The following is a 27197-nucleotide window of genomic DNA, read 5'->3' on the forward strand; positions in this document are numbered from 1 at the left end:
ACTTTCCCTTAGAACTGCTTTTACTGTGTCATTACGGTGTCTGAGAAGTTAGTTGTGTTTTCATTTTTATTTTACTCTGGGAATTTTAGAATTTCTGAAGTGCTTTCTTCAGTGACTCGATGGTTTTCCAAAAGTGTCTTGTTAAGTCTCAGATATTTGTTTAGTTCCTATGGTTTCTCTTATATTGATTTCTAGCTTTATTCCACTACGGCATGATAAATTATTTCAAGAAGGGCATGGTGGCTCACACTCAGATCTCATCAGTTAGAGATGGAAGCAGGAAGATTGCTCTGAGTTCACACCAAACCTGAGTAACATATTATGTTTGAAGGCTACGGCGCAAGAGCCTGTTCAAAATATTTATTTTCTTTTGTATTTGTTAAAAGTTGCTTTGTGTCTTAAACTGTGATCTATTCTAGAAAGGTTTAATGGGCTACTAAGAAGATTATGCATTTTGTATCCATTGGATGGAATGTTCTGTAGGTGTCTTAATTGATTTGACATATCTCTTTTAGGGCTATGGACAGTGCACTTTCAGAATCACCTTTCGTTTGGTGGAAACAGCTGGGTTCCTGGTTCTTCCTTTTCTCAGTTGATAAATTAGTTGATAAGCTTTTCTTTTATAGATTCAGTGTTAGAAATAACTCATGGAATGTGTTTTGATGAGATTGTATAACCAGGGCTGAAGATGTAGCTCAGGGATTAGTGCTTCCCTGTCTACGACTCTGATCCCAGTACTGGGAGCAGGGGAGAGAAAAAGGACAAAAAGATGACTGTGTTGGGCCACTTACAGTGGAGACATTGGGGGTGGGGGTGCGGTGGAAAGATTGGATAGAAAAGTTGTGTATGAATGTGTGAGCAAGCACAGGGAAGATTTCCACAGTGCCAGGCAGTTATCTTCGCTTTGCCGTCCACTCCTCACCAGCATATACTCTTTATCCTTACAGTTCACAGCTCTGTATGTGAAAATATCAGAATGGTCCTAAGGCCAACACCTGAGTAAGAAGGGGTGTGGAGGAAGAAGACTGTGTTTGGTTCCTGTTCGACCCACAGTCTCCTCAAGTCACAGAAAATTTGTAAATGTAAAATTACCTTTGAAAAATATCAGAAAAATGTAGTTAACCATTTTTAGAAGTGATATGGTAAACACTTCAAGTGCAGTGTAGGCATGGCTGTATTGTGATTATAATTAAGAAAACAACAAAGTAATTGCATTATAAATTTTCATGAGGAAATGTGTACAATTAGATGGGGGTGTGGGAATTGGAGGTTTGCAATAAAAGCATAGAAGAGGAAGGAAGTTAGAGGATGACATAAGCTAAGATCTTCTTGGCATTGCCCAGAGAAGAGGAACCTGGGGGCCAAGACACCTGATTTTGAGGATGCAATATGTACTTATCTTGGATTATCCTAGTAGTATATTTGCTTTTTAATTTTTTATTGTTATTTTTAATTTGAGACAGGCTCTTTGTAGGAAAAAATGTTCAATCCTCTTGTCTCTGCCTTTTCAGTGCTAGGATTACAGATGTGTGCTACCATACTTACTTCAAAAATGTGTGTGTGTGTGTGTGTGTGTGTGAGTGTGTGTGTGTGTGTGTGTGTGTGTAGAAGGAATCTTAAAAGTTCTTATCAATAAAATCAAACCTGAGGCCAGTTATTGGGGTGAATGCTGGAAGATCAGAGAAGCAGAACAAGCCACAGCTATCTCACCTTGCTAGTTCCTCAGGTGATCCTGTTTCCTCAGGCTGGAAGCTTCTGAGTCCTCATCCAAATGGCTCTCAGCTGAACTGTGCTGCTCCAAAACCTAAATGCTTATCCAGCCAAAATGCTTAACTAACTACATGCTTAACTCACTTAGTTCCTGTTCCTCACGCCTTATATACCTTTCTCTTTCTGCCCCCACTCCCTGGGATTAAAGGTTGTGTTTCTGGGATTAAAGGCGTGGGTCACCGTGTTTAGCTGTTTCTAAAGTGGCCTTGAACTCAGAGATCCGGCGAGCTCTGCCTCCCAAGTGCTGAGATTAAAGGCGTGCACCACCACCACCGCCCAACTTCTGCTCTGGCTTGCTCTGACCCATTTTCTAGCCACCATTTGTGGCTCTGTATCTAGTGGCTGTCTGTTCTCTGACCCCAGATAAGTTTATTAGGGTGCACAATATTGTGGGGAACACAATACCACCACATGTGTTGACATTTGGTGTTTTGTGTTATTTCTCTCCACTTTTAATTTTCTAAGATAGTGTGTTTGACTGAACCTGAAGCTTAGGATTTGGCTAGGTTGGCCAGCCAGTGAAGTCCAGGGATCTACCTGTCTTTGCTTCCTTGGGGTGGCTGTTACAGGTGGTGCCACGCTTGGCTCTTTATGTGAGTTCTGAAGATCTAATCTTAGGTCCTGATGCATGCCCAGCAGCCATTTTTCCAACAGCCATTTTCCTAGCCTTCCAACATGCTAGCTTCTCTGCTTGTCTTCATATTCCAACAGTCTGCTTATTAAACAAATATACTTTCATGGTACTAGAAAATTAGTAGAAAAGCTTGATTAGTGCTTGCAAATGAAAGGATTATTTGTTACTTCCAAGTGACAGGAAAAACTATATGGCACTTTTACATTTGGTTTGTATATATAGAGTATTTTGCTCATATGAAGGAGCATGGTTTTTTGTGTGAACTTTGTCTAGGATCATGAAAAGAAGTTGGTGAACGTATGTATTTTCACTCAGTTCTTGATATTTACATCAGTCTTCTCCCCCAACCATGTTGTGAAATATGAAGTGATTTGAAGTGATCTTCAATCTGCCACAACTCTGAGCAACATTCATTCATTCATTCGTTCGTTCGTTTATTTGTTTGTTTATTTAAGATAACAGGAGATTTTTCTTTTCTTTTTTTTTAAAGATTTATTTATTTATTATATATACAGAAGAGGGCACCAGATTTCATTACAGATGGTGGTGAGCCACCATGTTGCTGGGAATTGAACTCAGGACCTCTGGAAGAGCAGTTGGTGCTTTTAACCTCTGAGCCATCTCTCCAGCCCTATTTATTTTTTATATAAAACATTTTTCAAATAATATATTTTGATAATGTTTTTCCCCTTCCCAACAACCAGATTTACCTCCCTCCCTAACCACCCAACTTTGTGTCCTGCTCCCTACTCCTGTGTGTCTCTCTTTTTCCAAATCAAATCAAAATAAAAAATACTCAGCAAAAACTAAAAAAAAAAAAAAAAAAGCAAAAGACCAATAAGAAAAAAAATACTGAAAATGAAACAAAAAAATCCACAAAAACCACTCAAACCCAAACCAACCAACCAACCAACCAAGGAGTTTGTTTTGTGTTAGCACTCTATTCCTGGGCATGGGACCTGTCCTGGAGAGTGGTTGATATGCCCAGTGACAACCCATTAGAGAAAGTTGGTTCTCCCTTTGCCAGCAGGTGTCAGCTGTAGAGAGTTTCTTGGTGAGTGTAGGACCTTGTGTCCATTTCCTCCTCTCAGTGCTGGGACTCATCTGTGTTGTGTGTGCTGCCACACAGTTCCTGTGAATTCATATGTGCATCAGTTCTGCTGTATCTGGGAGACGCTGATTCCTTAGAGTCATCTGTCATCTCTTCTTCCTACACTTCCTCTCCTACACAGACCCTTGAGCCTTGAGGTGGGGGTTGGGGGTGGAACATGGGGTTTGATGCAGCTATCTCATTTAGGACTCAGTGTTATAAAGTCTCCCATTCTCTGTACATTGTTCAGTTGTGGTTCTTTGTGTTAATTCCTGTGTACTGCAAGAAGCTTCTCTGATGAGGGTTGAGTGAGGTACTGATCCTTGGGTATAGCAGTGTGTCATTAAGAATCATTTTGTTGCTATGTTCCCTTAGCAGAATAATAGTATAAGGTTTTCTCCTAGGCCTGTGACTTCTTATATAGTCTCAGGTTCTTGGCCACTCTAGTGGTGTTATGTATGGGTTCTATCTTATGAAATGGGCCTGAAATTAAAAAAAAAAAAAAAAGGTGGCTAGTTACTCCATAACATTTGTGCCACTGCTGTGCAAACGCATCTTGCAGGCAGGTTTACATTTATAGCTGGTGATACTGATGAGTACCCTTTTCTAGTTAAGCACTAGTTCTTCTCTGTGTTGACAATGTAAGTATTGTCTTCAGCAGCAGGGACTTCATTGTTTTTCAGTAGGCCTCTATCATGTCATGGAGAGCAACCAGTAGCCTTGGGAATAGCTGTGATGTGGGGAGCTTCCAAGGGACCCCTTTGGCCAGTGATGCTGAACATTATTTTGGACGTTTAGTGTTAGTGCAGGCAGATGACCCTTTAAGATCTTCATCCCTTTCTGCCTCAGCTAACTATTCCTTTAGCCATATCCTAGATCTTGTAATTATCCCTAATAGTGTTAGCTTTGAAATGTTAGGCTTTAACTGTCGTGTATTTCTACTCTGCCTCTTTTCTGACCATATAAGATTCAAGTATTTTGTCTTTTTGTAGTTGTAAGGTGTGTGACTTGAAATTTCTCAAACATTTCCTCAGCAAATGTGTGTTGAACACTTGTTTGCCTTGGGTATTTTAATGATAAACAAAACTGGTAAGGACCCTGCTATTAAGGAACAGCTTGTTGAGTGGAGAAAGACATTAACAAACTATGAAACAAATACAACTGTAAATTGTAATATATGTCATAAAGGAATGACAAGATTTCTACCATTGAAGAAATTAATAAGAGAAAAATCACTTTAGGTTGGGTTGATAGGCTGGATTGGGTTGGTTGCTTCCTATTACCAAGGAAGGGACTCAGTGGAGTTTTTGTCATTTTACATGTGGTCTCATGTGTTTCTAAGATCTTCACCTAGATAATCAGGTCTTAATTTTAGATTTTGTTTTAGTTACTGTTCTATTGCTGTGATGAAACCCCGTGATGAAGGCAACTTATAAAAGGAAGTATTTAATTGGTCACTTGCTTACAGTACCAGAGGGTGAGTCCATGAACATGGTGGAGTGGGGTGAGGCAGTGGCAGGCAAGCAGGCATGCATAGTGTTGGAGCTGTAGCTGAGAGCTTAACATCTGATCCTCGTTATAGATAGACAGACAGACAGACACATACACACACACACACACACACACACACACACACACACACACAGATACTGACCATGGCATGTTCTTTTGAAACCTTGCAGTCCACCCCCAAAGGTACACCTTCTCCAACAAGGCCACACCTCCTAATCCTTCCTAAACAGTTCCACCAACTGGGGACCAAGTATTCAAATGCATGAGCCTGTGGGGGCCATTCTCATTCAAACACCACATTCTTTTCTTGTTTTTAAACACTCCAGCTCTTGGATTCTTTCCCCCATCTCCTCTATAACATGAGAGTGGATCTGGCATGTTCACTCAAAGCCAGCCTTATTTCCAAGCATTATAGAGATTCTTCGCCAATGCCTGTGATTGATGGACTGGAAGAAAATACTCATCCTTGTAAATGTCATCTGCTGAGGTGTCTCATGCAGAGGTATTTTTTCTCTTCCTTTCTTCCTTCATGGACTTTCTATTCAGGATGGCTCTATAAAGAAGAGTAGTTGGGTTGGAGAGATGGCTAAGTGGTTAAGAGCACCGGCTGCTCTTCCAGAGGACCCAGGTTCAATCCCAAGCACCTACATGGCAGCTCACAACTGTCTGTAACTCCAGTTCCAGGGGATCTGACACCCTCACATAGACTGATAGACATTCAGGCAAAACAGTTATGTACGTCAAATAAAAATAAACAGATCTTTTTTAAAAAGTCCAAAAGGTAAGGAAGGTAGTAAAGTCCAGGTCAAGAAACAGACCAGCACTGTGACCTCTCCAACTTGGCTGTGTGTATGTGATAGGTGTCAGAGACAGAAGTGCCAGCAGATGCAAGAACTTTGTATTATTCGAATCTTAGCACAAACAGAGAATGAAATGTAAGAGATGATAGAATAGCAATTGGCCAAAGAATACCAGTATGACACACAAAGGCTTCTTAGCTACAGATACCCGGGCCTCCACTCCAACTTATCAGAGAAGCATGGTGAACACATGTATAAATCTTTCAACAGGAACAACTAGATCTGGAAGACCCCACCATAGAGTGTCTAGATCTGGAACACCATTATTGGACTGGTTACATTGTACCCCAATCTGAAGCCATCTCATAATTGGAGAATGAGTCTGCAGCCATTGGGTTGAAATTTTTTAAGATTGATTCTCATTCATTCTCTCTCTCATTCATTCATTCTCTCTCTCTCTCTCTCTCTCTCTCTCTCTCTCTCTCTCTCTGACACAGGGTCTCTCTGTGTGGCCTTGGTTGTCCTGGAACTCACTCTGTAGCCCAGGCTGGCCTCAAACTCAGAGATCTGCCTGCCTTTGCCTCCCAAGTGCTGGGATTTAAAGGCGTGTGCCACCACTGCCTGGCTGAGAATATTACATTTTACGTGGAACCATTGCTAATCAGAATATAGATTAGAAAATCTGAGAGTTGTGGCTCATATATTTAATCTTAGTACTTGAAAGACTGAAAAATGAGGAGCTCTGTGAGTTTGAGGCCAGCCTGGTTTTCATGGGGAGTTCCAGGCCAGCCAGGGCTGCATACATAGTGAGACTCTGTCTCAAAAACAAACACGGAAACCAAAAGATTAGAAATGTTTAAAGCCTCATTTAATTTCCTAGGCTAGTAAATTGATTTATGCTGTGACTCAGTTTATCTCTTTGATGTACTTAGTACAAAATAGTAGTTTCTATAGTCATCGATACTAGTAGTTTGTTGTTTTCTTTAGTTTTTGTTTTTTAAGACAGAGTTTCTCTGTGTAACAGCTCTGGCTGTTCCGGAACTCACTTTTAGACCAGGCTGGCCTCAAACTCACAGAGATCCAATTGTCTCTGCCTCCTAAGTACTGGGAATAAAGGTGTGTGCTACCACTGCCTAGCTAATAGTAGTATTTTTATTTTATTTTATTTTTTTACTACCTTGATACAAGCATTGGAGCTGCTGTTTTTTATTGGCTTTGAGGAGAAAATTAGATGATTAATTTTTCCTAGTTAAAGAAATAGTTAACTGTCTTAGTTAGGGTTACTATTGCTGTGATGAAACATCATGACCAATCAACTTGGGTAAGAATGCTTCTACATCGCTGTTCATCATCAAAGGAAGTCAGGACTGGAACTTAAGCAGGGCAGGAACCTGAAGTCAGGAGCTAATGCAGAGGCTATGGAGGGGTGTTATTTACTGGCTTTCTCCTCATGGCTTGCTCAGCCTGCTTTCTTATAGAACCCAGGACCACCAGCCCAGGGGTGGCACCACCCACAATAGCTGGACCTCCCTATCAATCACTAAGAAAATGCCTCCATAGGCTGCCCACAGCCCAATCCCATAGAGGCATTTTCTCAGTTAAGCCTACTCTCTGATGACTCTAGCTTGTGTCAAGTTGTCATAAAACTAACCAGGCCACCAACCATCCAGTTTTTTCCATTTCCCTCTTAAACAACAAGCTGAAGACATTAAAAAAGAAATAACCCCAAACCACCCCAAATTAAAAACGAAGACAGAACAACCAAAGAAACAAATCTCTAACATTTTCCCTATTCTCTCATTGAGAACCACTTACGTAGCTGTGAAACCATTTTGTAACTATCTTAGGAAATCCTTTATTTCTAGAGTATATTAGGAAACAGCCTGGAAATTAGTAAATATATACATTTCAAAGCCAGCTTTAAATTTGTTTGTTTGTTTGTTTGTTTGTTTGTTTTTGAGACAGAGTTTCTCTGTGTCTGTCCTGGATCTCACTCTGTAGACCAGGCTGTCCTCCAACTCACAGAGATCTGCTTGGCTCTGCCTCTGGAGTGCTGGGATTAAAGGCGTGTGCCACCACTGCCCGGCATTAAAGATTTATGTATTTTTTTTAAATTTTATGTGCTTGTATGTCTGTGTGAGGGTGCCAGATCCCCTGGAATGGGAGCTGCAGACAATTGTAAGCTGTCATTGGTGCTGGGAATTGAACCCAGGTCCTCTGGAAGAGCAGCCAGTGCTCTTAACCACTGAGCTATCTCTCTAGCCCCTGTATTTTTGTTTTTAGTGGGGCCGGACAGATGACAGCTCAGTTGTTAATAGCACACATTGCTCTTGCAGGGGCCTGGGTTCGGTTTCTAGCAGCCACATGGATCATCAATAACTTCAGTACCAGGGGATCTACTGTCCTCTTCTGACCTCCACGGGCACCAAACATGTACTTGGTACACAAACATACATGCAAGCCAAACACCCATAGACATAAAATAAGTAAATACATCTAAAAATGTTGAAAGTTTTATTACATTTTTGTTTGTTTATTTATTGTGTGTAGGTATGTGCATGAAATGGTACAGGTATGGAGGGCAGTTTGCAGGAAGTCTGTTCTTCCTGCTGTGTGGGACCTGTGGATCCAACAGATCATCAGGCTTGGCAGCAAAGCTCCTCTGCTGAGTCATCTTGCCGGCCCGCTCTTCAGCCTTTGTACTTCATGATATTCTAAAGCGACATGCTTGGGTTCCTAATGAAATGAAAAACTTTATTTACTTATTCTTTTCTTTTCTAGGAATATATATGTCCCAGATGTGAATCGGGCTTTATTGAGGAAGTGACAGATGATTCCAGGTATTGTATGATCCTATGAGTAAACCAACATTCTAGTATCAAAGCTGTTTGTTCTTAGTGTTGACTGAGTGGCTTGGAAGGAATCTGTTTTGTAACTTCCTCTGCTGGAGTAGAGACTGGGTGAGTGTGGGTGTGCACATGCACAGAGGGCAGAGGGCAGGCAGGAGTGGGAAAAAGGGAAGACAGTCTGGAGAGCCCTGTGGTGTTCTGATGTATCCACAGCTCCTGATGTGTAGCCACAGCAAATAAGTCCACCAGGTTTTCCTCTGTTTCTGTGGGAGTCCTCCTGAGCTGATAGTTAATTTTTGATGACGACTTTGTTGCCTGAAGTTAGATTGCTGTGACACATATTTGGTGGGCTGTGGAGTGACTTCTGATAAGACTTTAACGAGGTAAACAGTGTATTCCAGGCAGGGAAACTGAGCTGTTTCTCGGCCTTGAGGAGCCATGGGTCCTTGTTCAGATGAAGAGTAGTGTAGTCAGACTTTGCAGCTTGCTGCTGTAATATTAATATTTGGGTTTGTTCTCTTGGCTTTCATAAAGGTGTAATATTGATAAAAGAGAGGATGTTTTCTTTAAGTGATGATATATTTCATGATTTCTATGAATAAACCATGTAATAACTTAATTCTAGCATTTGACCAGTTAACAAAATACCAACTGCTTAAAAAGAATTTGTAATCTGAAGTCTTTTAATCTTGGAGTGTCTTTGGAGATTTATGCCAGTTCATACATAATTCCTTTACATTGCTGTTGGCAGAATATAAAGTTGAAGGTCTCTTCTACAACCAGAAAAAAAACGGCACATTTAAAAGTATGTACTGTTAGTTTTACTGCACTAATGGTTGATGAGCATATATGTAAGTGAATTGGAGCTTCTGGGGCATTGTGTGGCATGGGATCCAGTTTGGTACAAACACTTGAATGTTGATGTAACAGTTTTGGTTTTAAATAACAATGCCAGCATTATGCCTGTAAGATTAGCATGACAGCAAAATTAGCAGTGTGTGGATGGCATGTTAACTTTGGATTTTTTTCTTATTTGTGTTGTTATAATTGCACCAAATATGTATTTAAGACACTTATGCTCTGCATGTGTTGGATAAAGAGTATACTGGTTGTAGGGGGGTAACTTATGGGTGTTCCCCTAAGTTTTAAAATAGTAATTCTGATTTCTTTAGACATAGAGAACTTTTATACAAAGTACAGTTATACCTGAGTATAATGACTAGCTGCAGGCTGAATACTTTTCTAGCAGGGAATGATGAATTCCGTGGATTCTGTTTTCACTCAATTCTTGTATTTGTGCCTGTATCAATCAAACATTGTCCTGTATAGATGCTATTGGTTGGTGACTATTCAAATGTCAATATTTTGGGTTTTGAATGAAGTCAATGTTTTTAATGAGGGAAGAAATCTTATTCTTAGACTCAGAGTCTTTCAGGCAATGAATTATTATTCTCTTCTATAGAATTTGTAAGTATTTGCTGGCTTTAGTACTTCGCAATTAAAGTGATTAGTAGTAGATGGTAAAAATTTATTGGAGCTGAGCCTGATGCTGTAAACTAGAAATTCTAGTTACTCAGGAGGCTGAGGCAGGAGGATCAGAGGATCATAATGCTTACCTGGGCTATAGAGTTCACAGGGCAGCCTGAGCAACTTAGACCTGGTCTCTAAAGAAAAAGTAAAATGAGACGACAGAGCTCAGTGGCAGGAGTGTTTGCCTCTCCTGTGTGAGGCCCTGAGTTCAACCCCAGTACCAAAAAACCAAATCACTACAAGGCAGTCTTTGCATGTAAATAAGACATGAGCCCTATCTACCTCCACACATGCTAGAGGGCAGCTTGTAAATTTTCTTAAGTTTTGTAAAACTTATTAGAATATTGTTGTTTTTATAATCCCTTCTCTATGCTTAGTTCTTTTGCTCTTAAAGTGCAGAAGAATTTTTGAAAAAGGGATATGTTGCAGGAGTCTCAGGGAAGCAGAATTCTAAAAGATAACAATTGAATTTCTGAAATCAGACAGTAAATTACGGCAGGAAAGAAGCCAGGCATGGTGGCACACTCTTTTAATCCCAGCATTTGGCAGGCTGAAGCAGACAGGATCATGAGTTTGAGACTAGTTTGGGCTACATAGTGAGTTCAGGGCCAGTTTGAACTATGTAGTCAGGCTGTATCTCATAGAGAAATAACCACCACCACCACCACCTCCACCACCACCACCACCTCCTCCACCACCACCACCACCACCACCACCTCCACCACCACCACCTCCACCACCACCTCCACCTCCACCCACTAATCACACAACCCTGGAAAGATGAAGCCTGTTAAGTTTGGGCAGTGAAATATCTATGCAGCCATGCACTGTGGAATCTAGTAGTTCAATTATTATTTAGTACATATGTTACAAGGGTCTTGTTGCACAATTGCAGTGACTTTTTTCAAAGCATTTTTAACTTCTGACACAAACCCAGTTATCTACTGGTTTCTCATCAGAGTAAGGTTTGAGAATGAGTACAAAAAGGATAATATTTGCTTTTGGTTTAGACTTAACTAGGATATGTTTGTCTTCCAAGTGAGCTCAGCACAATGCCTGGACTGGTATTGGAATTCTGAAATTTAAAGTAGTTTGTAGTAGTTCAAAGGTTTATGGTTAGGATATATGCATGCATTTGTTGCTAGCAGTTTTTGTGATTCAGTCCACCCTCCTTTCTCAAAAGTGTTAGCCAGTTTTTTCTCTGCAAATTTCATATGGGCAGTGGGATTTAATTTTTTCCTGTTCTTTTGGGTCCTTGGAAAGGAGTATTTCATCACTTAGACATGTGATATTAATTCAACAACTTTTATTTTGGAGTTATAGGTATAGGGTATGCCATCACAAGGTTTTCAAAGGTGAGGCATATGACATCTGACAAATATAAATGCATATATATGAGATATTAATAATGAAATACATTTTTTGACCTTTCAGTTTATATTTATGAAAAGAGGAAAGGGTTGAAATGGTTGAGCCAAATCCTAGCTATTTATAACATAACAGAATGCAGAACCAGAGTCAGAGGAATGTGGAGTCGTATTTGGTTGGTGAGTTCAGAGGCAATTAATAGAGGATGTAGCCTTGAAGGGTGGGTAAGGTAATCTGAGAATAGGATAACCTATTCAAAGAAGAACTGGCTGTCCTGGAACTCGCCCTGTAGCCCAGGCTGGCCTCAGACTCACAGAGATCCACCTGGCTCTGCCTCCTGAGTGCTGGGATTAAAGGTGTGTGTCAACACTACCTGGCTCAAAGAAAAATTGGTATTGAACGCTTCTAATCTACTAATCTATACCAGGCCCTTTAGATTACGTATTTAATAATTCCAGAAGATACTAACCTCAGTTGTCTTGATTATCTGGCTGGTTGAATGGTTACATAGTGAAACATTTGTTTTCTTTGACTTTTTGAGGATGCATACTTACTTTTTTTCCCTTGCTAGGCTAACTTTGAATTGTTACTGGCTGTGAGTCTTTCTGTGGATGGCTCTTTTCTCTAAATTTCCCAGATTTACATCCATTTGATGTAACTTTTAATTCATTCGAAAACCACTTGGTTTTGTTGTTTAAGACAATTTTCTTTTGCCTATCTGTTTTTGTTTTATTTGTTCAGATATTTTCACAGACAAAATGTCTTTGGCAGGTGTCCTGTAGGAATGAGTTGCTTTTCCTTATTGAGCTTTGTTCTCATCTTGCCGTTCTATATTTAGCTTCTGGGAAGGGAGTTCATTCCTGGGAATAGAATCACCACCATTGCCTTTTCTCTTTAGTTTTTTAGGTGGCGGCAGCAGCCGGATAGACAATAGCACATCAACACATTTTGCAGAGGTAAGTTTTCCTTTGACTGCAGAGCCTGCTTAGGAAGTGAGTGGGGATTAAAGTGATGAGAGATGACAGTCACCTAGTGCAGCACCACATCAGAGGTAACTGAATGTAAGAAAAATGTGGTCGGGAGAGTATTCCCTGGACGATCTGTGTCCTCGGTAGCTAGGGGTTTAGCACGTTTCTTCTGAGGAGAAAGTCATAGACTGTAAGCTGTCCTACTTCAAACTTGGTTGTGTTTTCTTTTCCTGCTGCTGCTTTGTGTGTGAGTAAGAAGCATGTGCTGTTTACAAAACAGTAGTGCTGTAGCCTCTGTGGCAATGGCAGCCCTGGATGAATTGTTAGCCAACATTGTGCAATACTAATTTTCAGAATTTACCTTTTTGTTAACACAGTAGTATGATCTTTCAGGTTCTGAGATGGGACCTTTAGTTAATTAGTTAATTAACATCTATTTCTTTGTATAATGTGAAATCCATATGTTGAATCAATCTCTCCGTCCCTCTCTCCCTCTGTCCTTCCCTCCCTCTCTTCCTTTCTCTCTGTCTCTGTGTCTGTCTGTCTCTCTCTGCCTGAGACAGGTTTCACTATATGGTCCAGGCAGGCCTCATACTCACTTTGTTGCATTGGCTAGCCTTGAACCCATAATCCTCCTGCCTCAGCATCCCAGGTACTAGGATTTGTAGGCATATGGCATCATGCCCAGTTAGAAAAACAAAATTCTGAACTATTATTTGAAAATAGAGCCCTAGGGTATTAGTTTATGTCTTTGAATATCATTTATTTTTAATTCAAAATACTTTGGGTTTGTTTTGTTTTGTTTTTACATGGTTTTCATCTCTTTTTCTCTGGGTATGTAACTATTTGCACCTCTCTTTATTTTATTTTATTTTATTGTTTATTTTATTTTATTTTGGTTTTTTTCGAGACAGGGTTTCTCTGTAGCTTTGGAGGCTGTCCTGGAACTCGCTTTTGTAGACCAGGCTGGCCTCGAACTCACAGAGATCCACCTGCCTCTGCCTCCCGAGTGCTGGGATTACAGGCGTGCGCCACCACTGCCTGGCTATTTTATTTTATTTTATTTTTTAAAGGAAGGGTTTCAGGGTTGGGGATTTAGCTCAGTGGTAGAGTGCTTGCCTAGCAAGCACAAGGCCCTGGGTTCGGTCCTCAGCTCAAAAAAAAAAAAAAAGAAAAAAGAAAAAAAAAGAAAGGGTTTCATAAGGTTTCACTATATTGCCTAGGCTTGTCTTGAACTCATGAGTTGAACGGAACCTCCTGCCTTAGCCTTTGGAGAGGCTGAGACATATGCCATTGTACTTAGCTCTTAAACTGTTTTTTTTTAAGATTTATTTATTTATTATGTATACAGTGTTCAGTCTGCACACATCCCTGCAAGCCAGAAGAGGGCACCAGATCTCATTACAGATGGCTGTGAGCCACCATGTGGTTGCTGGGAATTGAACTCAGGACCTCTGGAAGAGCAGTAGGTGCTCTTAACCTCTGAGCCATCTCTCCAGCCCTCTCCAGCCCTCTTAAACTGTTTTTTAAGGATGTAGTTCAGTGGTGTTCACTCCATGCTTTTAGTCATTTAGAGACTGTGGGAAAACCCAGTTCATTGATAGCACACACTTCTACTTTTCTCCTTTACTTGTATACCTCTCTGCTGACACACAGCTTGCCAGGCATAGAAACTGATAAATAACCAAACAATTTTTATGTTAAATTCCATAATGAGAATTATGGGATTAAAAATATTTGTTTGTTTGTTTATCTATTTATTTATTATTCATGTATGCATGCATACCAGAAGAGGGCATCAGGTCTCTTATCTCATTATAGATGGTTGTGAGCCACCATGTGGGTGCTGGGAATTGAACTCAGGACCTCTGGAAGAGCAGCCAGTGCTCTTAACCACTGAGCCATCTCTCCAGCCCTGATTTTTTGTTTTTATTTACATATTCTTTTTGTTTCAGAATTATAGTCTTTCCAAGTACAACTGAAGTGCCAGGAGACCTAGCCAAATAGTTTGATATCAGTGTGCAAATTGAAGATTTATTGGTAGTGTTTTTGTTTGTTTTTTTGTTTTGTTTATTTTATTTTATTTTTTGGTTTTCCAAGACAGGGTTTCTTTATGTAGCTTTGCGCCTTTCCTGGAACTCACTCTGTAGTCCAGGCTGACCTCGAACTCACAGAGATTCGCCTGCCCGGCCTGGTAGTGTTTTTGAAGAGCAATAGTTAATAAGCCCATAAATCACTGAACTGTTCTCATTTTGAGAATTATTTTAAGACTTGTATGTGTCTTCATCTCCTTTTGGTTGTGTTAAGGATGTGTCCCTTTGCTTGTGGCCTCTGGTCATCCTAACATCTAGTTCTGAGTTTTTAGTGGACTGTTAACTGCTTTAAGACAAGTTGCTGTGAGTGTGACTCCAGGCAGGTCATGTAACTGACTGCTCATTGGTATTTTCTTGTTGATAGACTGAGAAGCATTTAAAGTATACCCTGCATGAGACTGGCAGCCTTCTTGATTTCAGCATTTCCCAGAGTGTGCTATTACTAGGAACACAGTCAGTTTGATTGTGCATATGCAGAAGAAATTTCACTTGATTTTCTTTAAGTGTTTGTTCTCTTTTAGCAAATGGAAATAATGGATCTGTCAGTTTTGTATGTATGATTCATGAGGAGGAGACGCATTGAGTAAGAAGGAAAATAAAGACATGTGGTCAGCATTCTAACTTCAGTGTTGTTCTTACGCTGTGGCAGGGGCCCCCCTTCGGGTGTTAATTTTGCAGAAGTGATGGTTATGAGTTCATGTTCCTTAGTCAGCAGTGACTTGCAAGGTTTGTAGCAATCATGCCCAGCTTTCCCTCTGTAGAATTCTTTCGTCACTGTGCCTTTTACCCTCCCCCCTCTCAAGACAATGTCTCACCATGTAATCCTGGCTGTCCTGGAACTCACTGTGTAGACCAGGCTGGCCTCTAATTTCCAGAGATCCACCTGCCTCTGTCTGCTGAGTGCTGGGGTTAATTTCCTCCTTTTAAAGTGATGTTTTGCATTTTATAGTTGGAAAAGTGTCTTTATAATATTACGGAAATCCCCAGGGGTTTTGAAGAATTAGGTGACAACTGTTTTTTATGTAGCTGTTCTGTTAGAAGTAGGACATGAAGCAAATGTCTGGTTGCCCTGCCTGCACAGCATTACAGTGTAGCTGGAGAGCAAGTTTAAACACATGAAGTGGGTGAGGAGACACGATACAGAGAGCGTACCAAGCCTCTGTGGGGGTGTATGTAGAAAGCACAGCCAAAGGATGATCTTTGAGTCTCCAGGAAGGATCATGTGCATGTGACTAAGAACACAGACTCTAGAACCACGTTACTTGAGTCCAGATCCTGGGTGTGCAACCTACTGACTGTAACTTCGCCAAAGTTCTTACAGTCTTTCTGTGCCTGTCTGTATCCTTGGGAAAACATGGGGGTGATGGAAACATGTACCTCATAGGGATGTTGTAAGAACTAAGTAAATAAACACATGCAGGGTTGGGGGTTTAGCTCAGTGGTAGAGTGCTTGCCTAGCAAGTGCAAGGCCCTGGATTTGATCCTCAGCTCTGGGGAAAAAAAACAACAACAAAATAACACATGCTAGGTATGTAGACCCCCAATGTCTGTCATAGGTCAGGCCTGTTAGATTAGAGCCATGAGTGCACTCCATGGAGAAGGGTTAGATGACAAAATCTGTCTCAAAATAGGGTTCCTAGCTGTGTGTTTTATGCCCATGTCCCTGGAGACAACAATTTTTAGATATAAAGTTTTCTAGAGCAACAATACTTTCAATGTTCTAATTGGTTATTTTGCCCAAGGCCGATGCTTGATTTCACTGTGTCTTTCTTTAGTGAGTTGCTTAGTCAGTTAAGAAATTATTTTTACAATTAGCTGCATTTCTAAATATATATATGTGGTGCTGGGAATTGAACCTGGGTCCTCTGGAAGAGAAGCCAGTGCTCTTAACTGCTCAGCCATGTCTCTAGCCTCCTTAAATAGATATATTAGAAAAAGCTTAGTCCAAGAAAATTTCCTAAATACTTAATATTAGTTTATTTTCCCTTCAGTTGAGGCTGGAATGGAGAGGGTAGCTGGGTGGGAAGAAGGCGGGAGAGGCTTACCAGCTTCACAACAACAGTGCTCTGAGTGACATGTGAGGGCTCTGAAGGATGAGTCTAAGATGTCGCACAAGTTTGGAGAGTGAGAGGACATTGCTATTCTGAGGTTGCTGATGATAATCAGATAAGTGAGCAGAACAGTTATGTCTCCCCCTCCCCCCCAAGAGCCACTGATGACTTGAAAGTCTCTGACTAACACCTGGTGACAGTGAGGTCATGGATCAGGACAGGTCACTTCAGTGCAAGAAGGCCTATGGAGTCAGAGGTGTAAGGCTTAAGGTAAGGCCCTGCTTTAGTCTCCAAAACGCGCGCGCGCGCCACACACACACACACACACACACACACACACACACACACACACAGTCTCTCTTTCAGAAAGAGAGGAAAGAGAAGGGGGAGGGAGAAGGGAGAGAGTGTCAGAGACTCATAGAGAGTGAGTTGATTGTGGCTGCTGCCACAGATCGGCTGAAAAGGAAGATAAACGAGCTGCCAGGTGTGCACAAGAGGATAGGATGCGCCGAGCAATTTATGTAAGTAAAATTGGTTCTGTTATATGGATGCACACATTGGCAATGAGCAAAGGTGTAAAGTATTAGGAATGTCTCCATTTGCCAGGGTGCTGCTGCTGGTGGTGGTTATGGCGGTGGTGGTGGTTAATGGTGGCAGCGGTGGTGGTTATGGCGGCAGCGGTGGTGGTCCTTTAATCTCAGCACTTGCCTTTAAGGCAGGCAAATCTCTGAGAAAAACCAAAACAAAGAAACAAAAACCAAAAAAGAATATCTCCATTTGTATTATTTCTGGATTCCTTCTTGATATACTTCTTCTCATACTTTGTCCTGAGACATAAGCAAAGAAAGATACAATATTAAGTAGGTTAGTTGTTTGTTTTTTTTAAATAGCTCTCACTGTGTAGCCCTTGCTGGCCTGGAACTATGTAAATAGACCAGGTTGGCTTTGAACTCACAGAGATCTGCCTGCTGTCTCTGCTGCCTTAGTGCTGGGGTTAAAGGTATGAACTACCTTTAATAGTTAAATATCTCTCATATTCTTATTCTTTTATTCTTGCTTAAATCTTTCTTTGGCATAATACTTTCCATTTCCTTTTCTCCTATGCATGCCTCATAACTTTTCAGTTGTAATCATTGAGTTTACTCCTCTGTACAGCCCTGGCTGTCCTGGAACTCACTTTGTAGATCAGGCTGACCTCAAACACACCAAGATCCTCCTGCCTCTGTCTCCTGAGTGCTGGGATTAAAGGCATGTGCTACCACAGCCTACTGAGTTTAGTAATTTTGCTTTTCACAATTTAATTAGGCTTGTGCTGTCTGTCTTATGTTCCTAGTCATTTTTTATTATGTATTATTATCATATATTATCTATATTTTATGACTTCATTTTCTTTTTGTGCTCACAATGTTTATTAAACCATTGCCTTGTGTTGGATATGTCTGGTTATGTGTGATGGTTGATCATGGAATTACACTTCTCTCTTGCCCTCCTGAATCTAGAACATACTGAGAGATAAAACATAGCAACCAGACAGGTGGAAATAATTTTGAGGGGCTGAAGAGGTGGCTAAGTGCTCTTCCAGAAAACCAGGGTTCAATTCCCAGTACCTACAGGGTGCCTGACAATGGTCTGAAACTCCAGTTCCAAGGGGATTTGGTGTCCTCTTCTAGATTCCTTGGGCAGTGCACACATGTGGTGCACAGACATGCAGGCAAAACACCATACACTTAAAATTAATTCTCAATTAAAAATTAATTTTTCTTGAACTGAATTGAACAACAGAGTTGAACTGTGATCAAGTGGATATCCTAAGTTTATACATGATGACCCATCTGAGAGTTAGGCTGTAGAGTAGGCACACATGCTCAGAACCACTTTCATTTTTATTTCCCTCATTTATGCAGCTTCCTGATACAGTAACTCCATCCACTGGAGAAATAGAATTGGTAGCAATTAGATATTTGCTGCACACCAACCAGACCATCTTTCCTGTGTAGTGAAGAGGAATAAGGAATGTGTGGAGAGCTCGAAAGTGGAAATGACAAGTCAGATTCTTCTCCTTTAACTTTTGGGTTTGATAGTTTATATTTGTAGTCAGCAGGGTACAGAATAGTATCAGGTAGTTTGAGAGAAGATCAATAATATGTGAGACTTTCATCAGCACCTTCCACTATACCAGTTCCTGCTCTGAGTGTGCTTGGGAACTATGGTAGGCATCTTACCTTTTGCCTGCATAAAGCACTGAGTTGACCAAGAAATAAAGGCCAGTCGGTGATGCACACCTTTAATCCCAGCACTTGGGAAGCAGAGACAGGTGGATCTCTGTGAGTTCAAGACCAGCCTGGTCTACAGGTCAAGTTCCAGGACAGCCAGGGCTACAGAGAGAAACCCTGTCTCAAAAAACCAATATGCATATTATGTGTATTAGATTGAACTGAACAAAATTGTTGCTATCCATTTGTTTTGATCTGAGACAGTTTTAAATGATTAGACACTTGCTGCTCTCCTAGAGGACCTGAGTTTCATTTCCAGCACCCATACTGGGTGACTCAGGACCATCTGTAACTCCAGCCCCAGTGGGAGCGGACTCTTCTGGCCTTCATGTGCAGATACACTTATGTGTACATACCCATCCTTAGCCCATACACATATGTAATTTAAATAAGTCTTTATTAAAAAAAAAAAAAAAAAACTAGTCAGGTTGTGGTGGTGGTGCACATCTTTAATCCCAGCACTTGGGAGGCAGTGCCAGAGGGTCTCTGAATCGGAGGCCAGCCTGGTCTCCAGAGTGAGATCTAGGATAATCAGGACTACACAGAAAAATCCTGTCTAGAAAAAAAATAAAAATTAAAAAGTCTGCCATGATGGTAGCTAATCTTAAGGTATTTTTTGAGGGTCCCTCTTATTACTTTGGTATTGCAAACATTTTAATTTTTATGTTCATTTTAGGGGGACGGGCATGGTTGAGAGTCTTGTATAGTTCAGGCTTGTCTGGAACTTGCCATGTACAAGACCTTGAACTCATGATTCTTCTCTGAAATGCTATGATTACAACACACCTTTCTTCCATTTACCTTTTCTGTTTGTGGCAACTGGTCATATGATACACACATGCATGTAGGTGGTGTTGCTCAGTTTAGTTTTATTTTTCATTCTGTCTAGGGCCCCAGTCTGTGAAGTGGTGCTGCTTTCCTTGATTAACCTAATCTGTATAATGCCTCATAGAGATGCCCAGAGGCTCATCTCCTAGATACTTTTAGATCTTATCAAGTTTATAATCAACATTAACCATCACAGAGCAGCTACTCCAATGCCATTTAACTCACCTTGCAATGTCATCTAATGCTTCTAGAGCCATTATAATGATATAGTAATCACATAATTTATTTCATAAGCTGGGATACTGTAATTGTTTGAATAAGAGTGACTTCTATAAGCTCATATATTTGAAAGCTTGATCTATACCTGGTGGAACTGTTTGGGAAGGATTAGAAGGTATGGCCTTGGGCTGGAGAGATGGCTCAGAGGTTAAGAGCACTGCTTGCTCTTCCAAAGGTCCTGAGTTCAATTCCCAGCAACCACTTGGTGGCTCACAACCATCTGTAATGAGATCTGGTGCCCTCTTCTGGCCTGCAGAGATATGTGCAGACAGAACACTACATACATAATCAATCAATCAATCAATCTTTAAAAAAAAGGGTTGGGGATTTTGGTCAAAGACTAATCCTTTGGAACCAGAACCCCGAATTAAATGCTTTCTTTTGTAAGTTGCCTTGGTCATGATGTAATTAAGATACAAATTGGTACTAGGAAGTATCACAGTGCTGTAACAGACCTGACCATGCTGTTTTTTTGGAGAAATGTGGATGACTTCGTCACTTTGGTCTAGGAAAGTGGTTGAGTGCTATAAGCCTATAAGTGGGGCTTAGTGGGCCATCCTAGTAGGAGTTTGGAAGACAGTCTTAGGTAGCCCACACTGGCCTTGAACAGCTGAGGGCTGGCTTTGAACTCCTGATCCTGTGCCTCCCCTCCATGTGCTAGAATTATAATTGTACACTACCACATCCAGCTTTGAAGTGTTCTTTTGTGTATAAATGTGATGGCATTTACAAGAAAGCAATACCTGTGAGAGAGTTTAACAAGGTAGAGGGATAGATAGAAAAATAAGTTTGGGCTGATGAGATGCCTCAACAGGTAAAATGCTTCTCGTGAAAACTTGATACTCTGAGTCCCTGGATCTCATGGAAGAAGGAGAGAACCAACTCCCAAAAGTTGTCCTTTTTCTGCCACATGAGCACTGTGGGACACACACACACACACACACACACACACACTCTCTCTCTCTCTCTCTCTCTCTCTCTCATGTATGAACACATCCCAATAATCATGCATTATAAAAATTTTAAATCAATTTTATTTTATATACTAGTAATGAACAATTGAGGGTTGAAATTATAAAAGATATTGTTTATAGCCGTATGTGGTGGCACATGCTTTTCATCCCAGCACTCAGGAGGCAGAGGCAGGTGGATCTCTGAATTTCAGGCCAGCCTGCTCTACACAGTGAGTTCCAGGACAACCAGAGCTACATAGTGAGACCCTGGCCTTGACACACCTGGGTTTACATAGCCTCTTGGTTAATTTTCATCCATAGATATCTAGAAATGTATTGATCTCATCTAGATTTTGCAATTTATTAGAATGTAAGTTTTCAAATATTTCACATTGAACCCCAAGATTTCATTGGAATTTGCTGTAATATCCCCATTTTGTCTCTAATATTATTTTTTTGAGTATTCTCTCTTGATGAGTTTGGCCAAGGGTCTGTCAATCTTGCTTATCTCTCAAAGTACGCTGTTTCGTGGATTCTTTGTATTTTCTTAGTCTGTTATTTTCCGCCCTGACCTTTGTTAGGACTTCCTCTCTACTGACTCGGAACGCATCTTAGTCTTTTTTTCCGAGACCCTGAGGAGCACCGTCAAGTCGTGTGTGAGTTCTGAGTGTAGGCACGCACACCTCTAGGCGTCCCTCCTGGAATTGCTTCACCCTTTACTGGGGCTCTAGGAAGTTGTTTTCATTTGCTTGTAGGAACTTTTACATTCCCACATGATTTTTTTCAGTGAGCCATTGATCAAGAATGCTTATTAATCTCTCTCATTTCTATAGAATGTGTAGTTCATCTTGCCATTGATTTCTACTTTTATTCCATTACAATCTGATAAAATATAAGAAATTATTTAATTTCTTCTGTATTTGTTAAGGATTTTTTAAAAAAGATTTATTTATTTATTATGTATACATCATATGTGACTGCAGACCAGAAGAGGGCGCCAGATCTCATTACAGATGGTTGTGAGCCACCATGTGGGTGCTGGGAATTGAACTCAGGACCTCTGGAAGAACAGTCAGTGCTCTTAACCTCTGAGCCATCTCTCCAGCTCCAAGGATTTTTTTTTATAGTCTAAAATGTGGTCTGCTTTGGAGAAAGTTCCATGGCTACTGAGAAGAACGTATATTTTAAAGAATGAAATTCACCGGTTTTAGTATATTCACACTATTGTATAACCATTGTCACTAATTCAGAGCTCTCACATATCACACTCACACACACACACACATGTTCTCCCCTCTTGTGTGTGTGTGTGTGTGTGTGTGTGTGTGTGTGTGAGAGAGAGAGAGAGAGAGAGAGAGAGAGAGAGAGAGAGAGAGAGAGAGAGAGATGGATGTATGTGTTGTTTTTCTAGCACTGTCCACCTTTCTTTTGAGACAGAGTCTCCTACTGGCTTGGAATTCACCAAATAGGCTAGGCTGGCTGACCACCAAGCCTCAGGGATCTACCTATCTTTACTTCCCCAGTGCTAGCATAATTCCACACCTGGATTTTTTTTTTTTTAATGTGGGTTCCTGGGGATTGACCTTGTGTTTGCAAAGCACTTCACTGATCGAACTACTTCTTTAGTCCCCAGAACTTTTTCATTAGCCTCCAATCTTTTAACCATTTAATTTGTACTTCTTACTTCCTTCCCTACAGTTCTCCCACACCAATCAACCACCAGTCTTCTATCTGATTTTGTCTCATGTAGGACAGTAGCTATAGATGGAATCATGAGAGTCAGCTTTTCTGACTGACTCTTCCCCTGAGCACAGGTTTTCAAGTTTCATCATGTTTTAGCATGCATCAATGCTTCTTTCCTTGTTGTGGCTGCACAATGCATGGTGTAGACACTCACTTTTTCCTTTTGGTGGTAGGAATCTCCTAGCCTTAGTATGCAGACACGCAGTCTGCTAGCTGAGCCCTAGCTCCTTGTGACTCTCCAGTATTGTGTGTTTCTCTGTCAGCTGGTGGCCAATGGAGCTCTTAGGAGTAGTGCTGCTGTTAATATACTTGTACATTTTTGTGATATATTTATAGTTATCTTGGGTTTAGTAACCAACAGTGAGATTTTTGTGTCATATAATTAACTGTTTAACTCTGAGGAACAGACCTTAACGTTTTAAGTATGTGGATGTGATTGTAGTTGGCTCAGAGTAAGTTCTGCCAAATGGAAGATGCCATCTATCCTGTTCAGTTTTTACTTATATTTTAAGAGATTTATTTATTTTTGTGTATTTCTGTGTGGGTGTGTGCATGTGTGGAAGCCAAAAGAGGACCTTAGGTGTCATCCTCTACCACTCTCTGCTTCTTCCTTTGGGGCACAGTTTTCTTGGCCAGGCCAGAAGCCAGCATGCCCTAGTGATCCTCCTGCCTCCCCATTCACTGCTGGAAACACGTGCTTGCTGGGATGTCCAGCTTGTTATATGAGTGCTGCCATCCAATCTCCAGCCTCCATTGTGGGCGCGTGTGCTCAGTTGCCCCAGCTCTCCATCTTGTTTATAATAACACTGGAAGCTTTGTCTTTTTACTTCTACTCAGAATAACTTATTGTGTTGTTTTTTAAGACCAAGTTTGTCAAACTGTGTGATCCTTTTGAATGTTTTACTAAAGCTCTCTAATTGTTCACTATTGGATTCTACTTATGTAAGTTGTGTCCTGAAGACCCAGTTCTGTTAATGAGCTCTCTCCCCTTATGCTTGTGTAAGTCTGCTCTGAGACAGATGACCCGAAGCTATTCTTATCCTTGGTGTTGGTTTGGAATAAGGTTCTGAGATATAGTACCCTTTATTCTTTGTTCTACACTTAGGGCATGCTGTCACCTGGGGATGAAAGTAGGCTAGCAATACACTGTTGCTCTTAGTTTGTACAAAGTGCATTACCAGTCAGGTAGCAAAGTTCCTCAGTTAATGTGGAAGGTGCTTTGAATTTTCTACTTTATTAGTTGTGATAACAATGAACAGTAATCTAAAGAGTGTAGTTAACTGGGCTAGGAGGTGGCTCTGTGGTAAAGTACTTGATGAAGACTATAGTTGGGATCATAAGAAACCCACATAAAAGGAGAGGGAGAAGCATTTTCTTTAGTGATGTAGCTACTGGTAAGGTGCCCATGCTCCTGTAAATCTGCAAATAGCCTCACTTTATGCCCTTGTGAGCAACCATGCTGAAACTCAGTGGGTCACTAAAAACATACACACAGAAGAAAACAGTAAGAAAACCAAACAAAACCAAAGCAGAAAGGGGCATTGAAGTAGGAGGGAGTTGGCTGGGAATAGTAAGGGGACAGCAGGAGTGAAGAGGAACAAAAGAATTGAATGGGAAGCGTCTCAGTGAGGGTCTCTATTGCTGTGAAAGGACACCATGACCACAGCAACTCTTAAAGGAAAACATTCAATTGAGGTGGGTCACTTTCAGTTTCAGAGGTTCAGTCCATTATCATGGTGGGGAGCGTGGCGGCATGCAGGCAGACATAGTGCTGGAGTAGCTGAGAGTCCCACATCTTTCAGGCAGCAGGAAGTTGACTGAGACACTGGGCAGTATCCTGAACATAGGAAACTTCAAAGCGCACCGCCACAGTGACACATTTCCTCCAACAAGGCCATATCTACTCCAACAAAGCCACACCCTCTAATAGTGCCACTCCCTTTGAGATTATGGGGCCAATTACATTCAAATACACAGGGAGTGTGTGTGATAAAAATATGTTATCTACATGTATAATTAATGTATGCTAACAGACATTTTAAAATAAAGAAATTTAAAAAGCCAGTAAACAAAGTATTTGGATAGCAGTTACTTTTGGAGGTAGTGAGAAGGATGCATAGAGAACTGCAGTAGCTTTAAAACTGTAAACTAAGAGATGGTTTATGGACTTATGATGCATTTTTAACCTCTTTCATGTTATTTTACATGTATTGAGTATATTGTGATGGTACTCTTAATCCATAAAATATCCCTGACATAGTGCTGCTGAAGAGAATGCTATGGCAGTATCCTGAGGCAATGTAAGCCTTTATCTTCTATACTACTTGCCTGTAGCTCACATATTATAGTTTCTGTATTAGTTGCTTTTGTATTGTGTTAGTTATCTGTGTGACTACAGTTCCCAACAGAGACAGTTTAAGGGGAGCATGGTTATTCTGCTTCATGATTTCGATGTTGTGACAGGGAGAGCATGGTGGGACAACTCGGCTCATGGCAGTAGGAGCATGTGGCAGAGACTGTTCACTTCATCACAGGCCAGGAAGCAGAGAGCCAGCTGGTTCTGCAGTTACCGTGTGAGACTTCTCAGCTTGTTGTTGTTGTTTTTTGAGACAGGGTTTCTCTGTGTAGCTTTAGAGCCTGTCCTGGAACTTGGTCTGTAGCCCAGGCTGGCCTCGAACTCACAGAGATCCACCTGGCTCTGCCTCCCTAGTGCTGGGATTAAAGGCGTGCACCACCACGCCCAGCGACTTTTCAGCTTCTAACCATAGCAGTTTCTTTTTCTTTCCTGGGGTAGGGGTGTTTTTGGGGATTGGTATCTCTATTTTCCTACTTGAAAATAAAATTCTTTTGAAGCAAAAGAGTCTCTTTCTGAGAAAACTTGTTTTGGACTGGCGAGATGGCTCAGTGGTTAGGAGTACCTGATGCTCTTGAAGAGGACTGTGTTGGATTCCCAGCACCCATGTTCTGTGGCTTCCAACGGCCTATAACCTTGGCTCCAGGGGATCCCGTGCCCTCTTCTGACCTCTTTAAACCCTGTATTCATGCATGCAAACCCACTCACAGAGACACACAAAGTTTTAAAAAAAGCCTTTAAAAATGTTAATTTACCTTTCCTTTTCTCCTTTGCTTAGTGATTTTCCTCCCAAACCCAGCCTTTCTCCTACCCATATCCATAATGAAAATGTATAGAACACAGTGCGCTTGTCAGATGTAGCCATACTGTTTTGTCACAGCATTGGCACAGCCTCTCTCTGAAGCAAGTGCCAAGTCAGGAGGGTATTTTATAGACATCAGTAGACATGTTGACTTTGTGGTGACGACGCGCTCTTTACAATTGGAGACATGTATTTGTTTGGACAAAACGCAAAGGTATAATATTAATTTGAATTGTTAGTTATACATGGATGGGCCTTTAGCTCATATATATTTCTGAAGGGGAGACTGGTCAGAGGCATGTGGATATGGATATCAGGTAACTGTTAAGGAAAGGAGCTAGGCATTTGTTTGCTTTCTTACATATGAAGAAAATTAATGATTTTAAGTTTTAAGTTATTTGTTTATCTGATTATTTATTTACAATCACCCAATGTTAGGGATCGAGCCAAGAGCCTTCCTCATTCTACGCCAGTGCTCTCTTACATAGAATTAGGGAAATATATTTCACTATTGGAGCTGTTGGAATTTCGAAGTGTTAAAAGTAACTCCTTTCTTTCCTTTTCCTAATGTGTGCTTTAAAACAATTTTCTTTTGTTGTTACTAGCTCTGGGACCGTCTGGACCACACAATGTTTTTACAAGACTTTAGACCATTTCTAACTAGCAATCCACTGGACCAAGATAATAGAGCCAGTGAGAGAGGTCACCAAACTCACACTGACTTTTGGGGACCAAGTCGGCCTCCAAGGTTGCCAGTGACGAGAAGATACAGGTCTCGAGGAAGTACTCGTCCTGACAGGTCTCCAGCTATTGAAGGGTGAGTTGTTGTTTTGAGTTCTTAAGGGTTGTTTCAGGGAAGGACATACTGGCATAATCTAATCTTATGAGGTTCTCAAACTTACTTTTGTGGACAAGACAGAAATATAGACAGGATGAAAATGAAACTAAATTGGATGTCATATTTAAGTATTATCAGATTGATGATAAAATAAAGAATGATAAATCTAATACACTTCTGTAGCATTTTTATTAGTGTTTCAGATTAACACAGAGGGATTTATCAACATTTTAGAAGAAGCTGGGTTTGGTAGCTCATGCTTATAAGCATTTTGGGAGTCTGAGGAGAATCATGAGTTCAAGACCACCCTGGGTTAAATATCAAGACCATGTCTCAAAAAAGAATGTGGTGGCATATTCTTTTATTCCCAGTGCTAGGGAGGCAGAGACAGATTTCTATGACTTTTTGGCTTGTCTGGTCTACAGAGTGAATTCCAGGATTGCACAGGTGAGACTATGCCTCC

General features: G+C 40.8%; 1 protein-coding gene across 1 annotated transcript in view; it reads left to right on the forward strand.

The window, feature by feature from the left end:
* Positions 1-27197, forward strand: part of Rnf115 (ring finger protein 115) — a 68896-nt gene that overhangs the window by 30998 nt on the left and 10701 nt on the right. The window contains exons 2-4 of the mRNA XM_036190000.1: positions 8588-8646; positions 12452-12509; positions 26502-26713. Coding sequence (XP_036045893.1) covers positions 8588-8646; positions 12452-12509; positions 26502-26713 — 329 coding nt within the window. The remainder of the gene's footprint in view (positions 1-8587; positions 8647-12451; positions 12510-26501; positions 26714-27197) is intronic.

Source organism: Onychomys torridus, chromosome 6 (assembly GCF_903995425.1).
Source record: "Onychomys torridus chromosome 6, mOncTor1.1, whole genome shotgun sequence".
NCBI classification, from domain to species: Eukaryota; Metazoa; Chordata; class Mammalia; order Rodentia; family Cricetidae; genus Onychomys; species Onychomys torridus.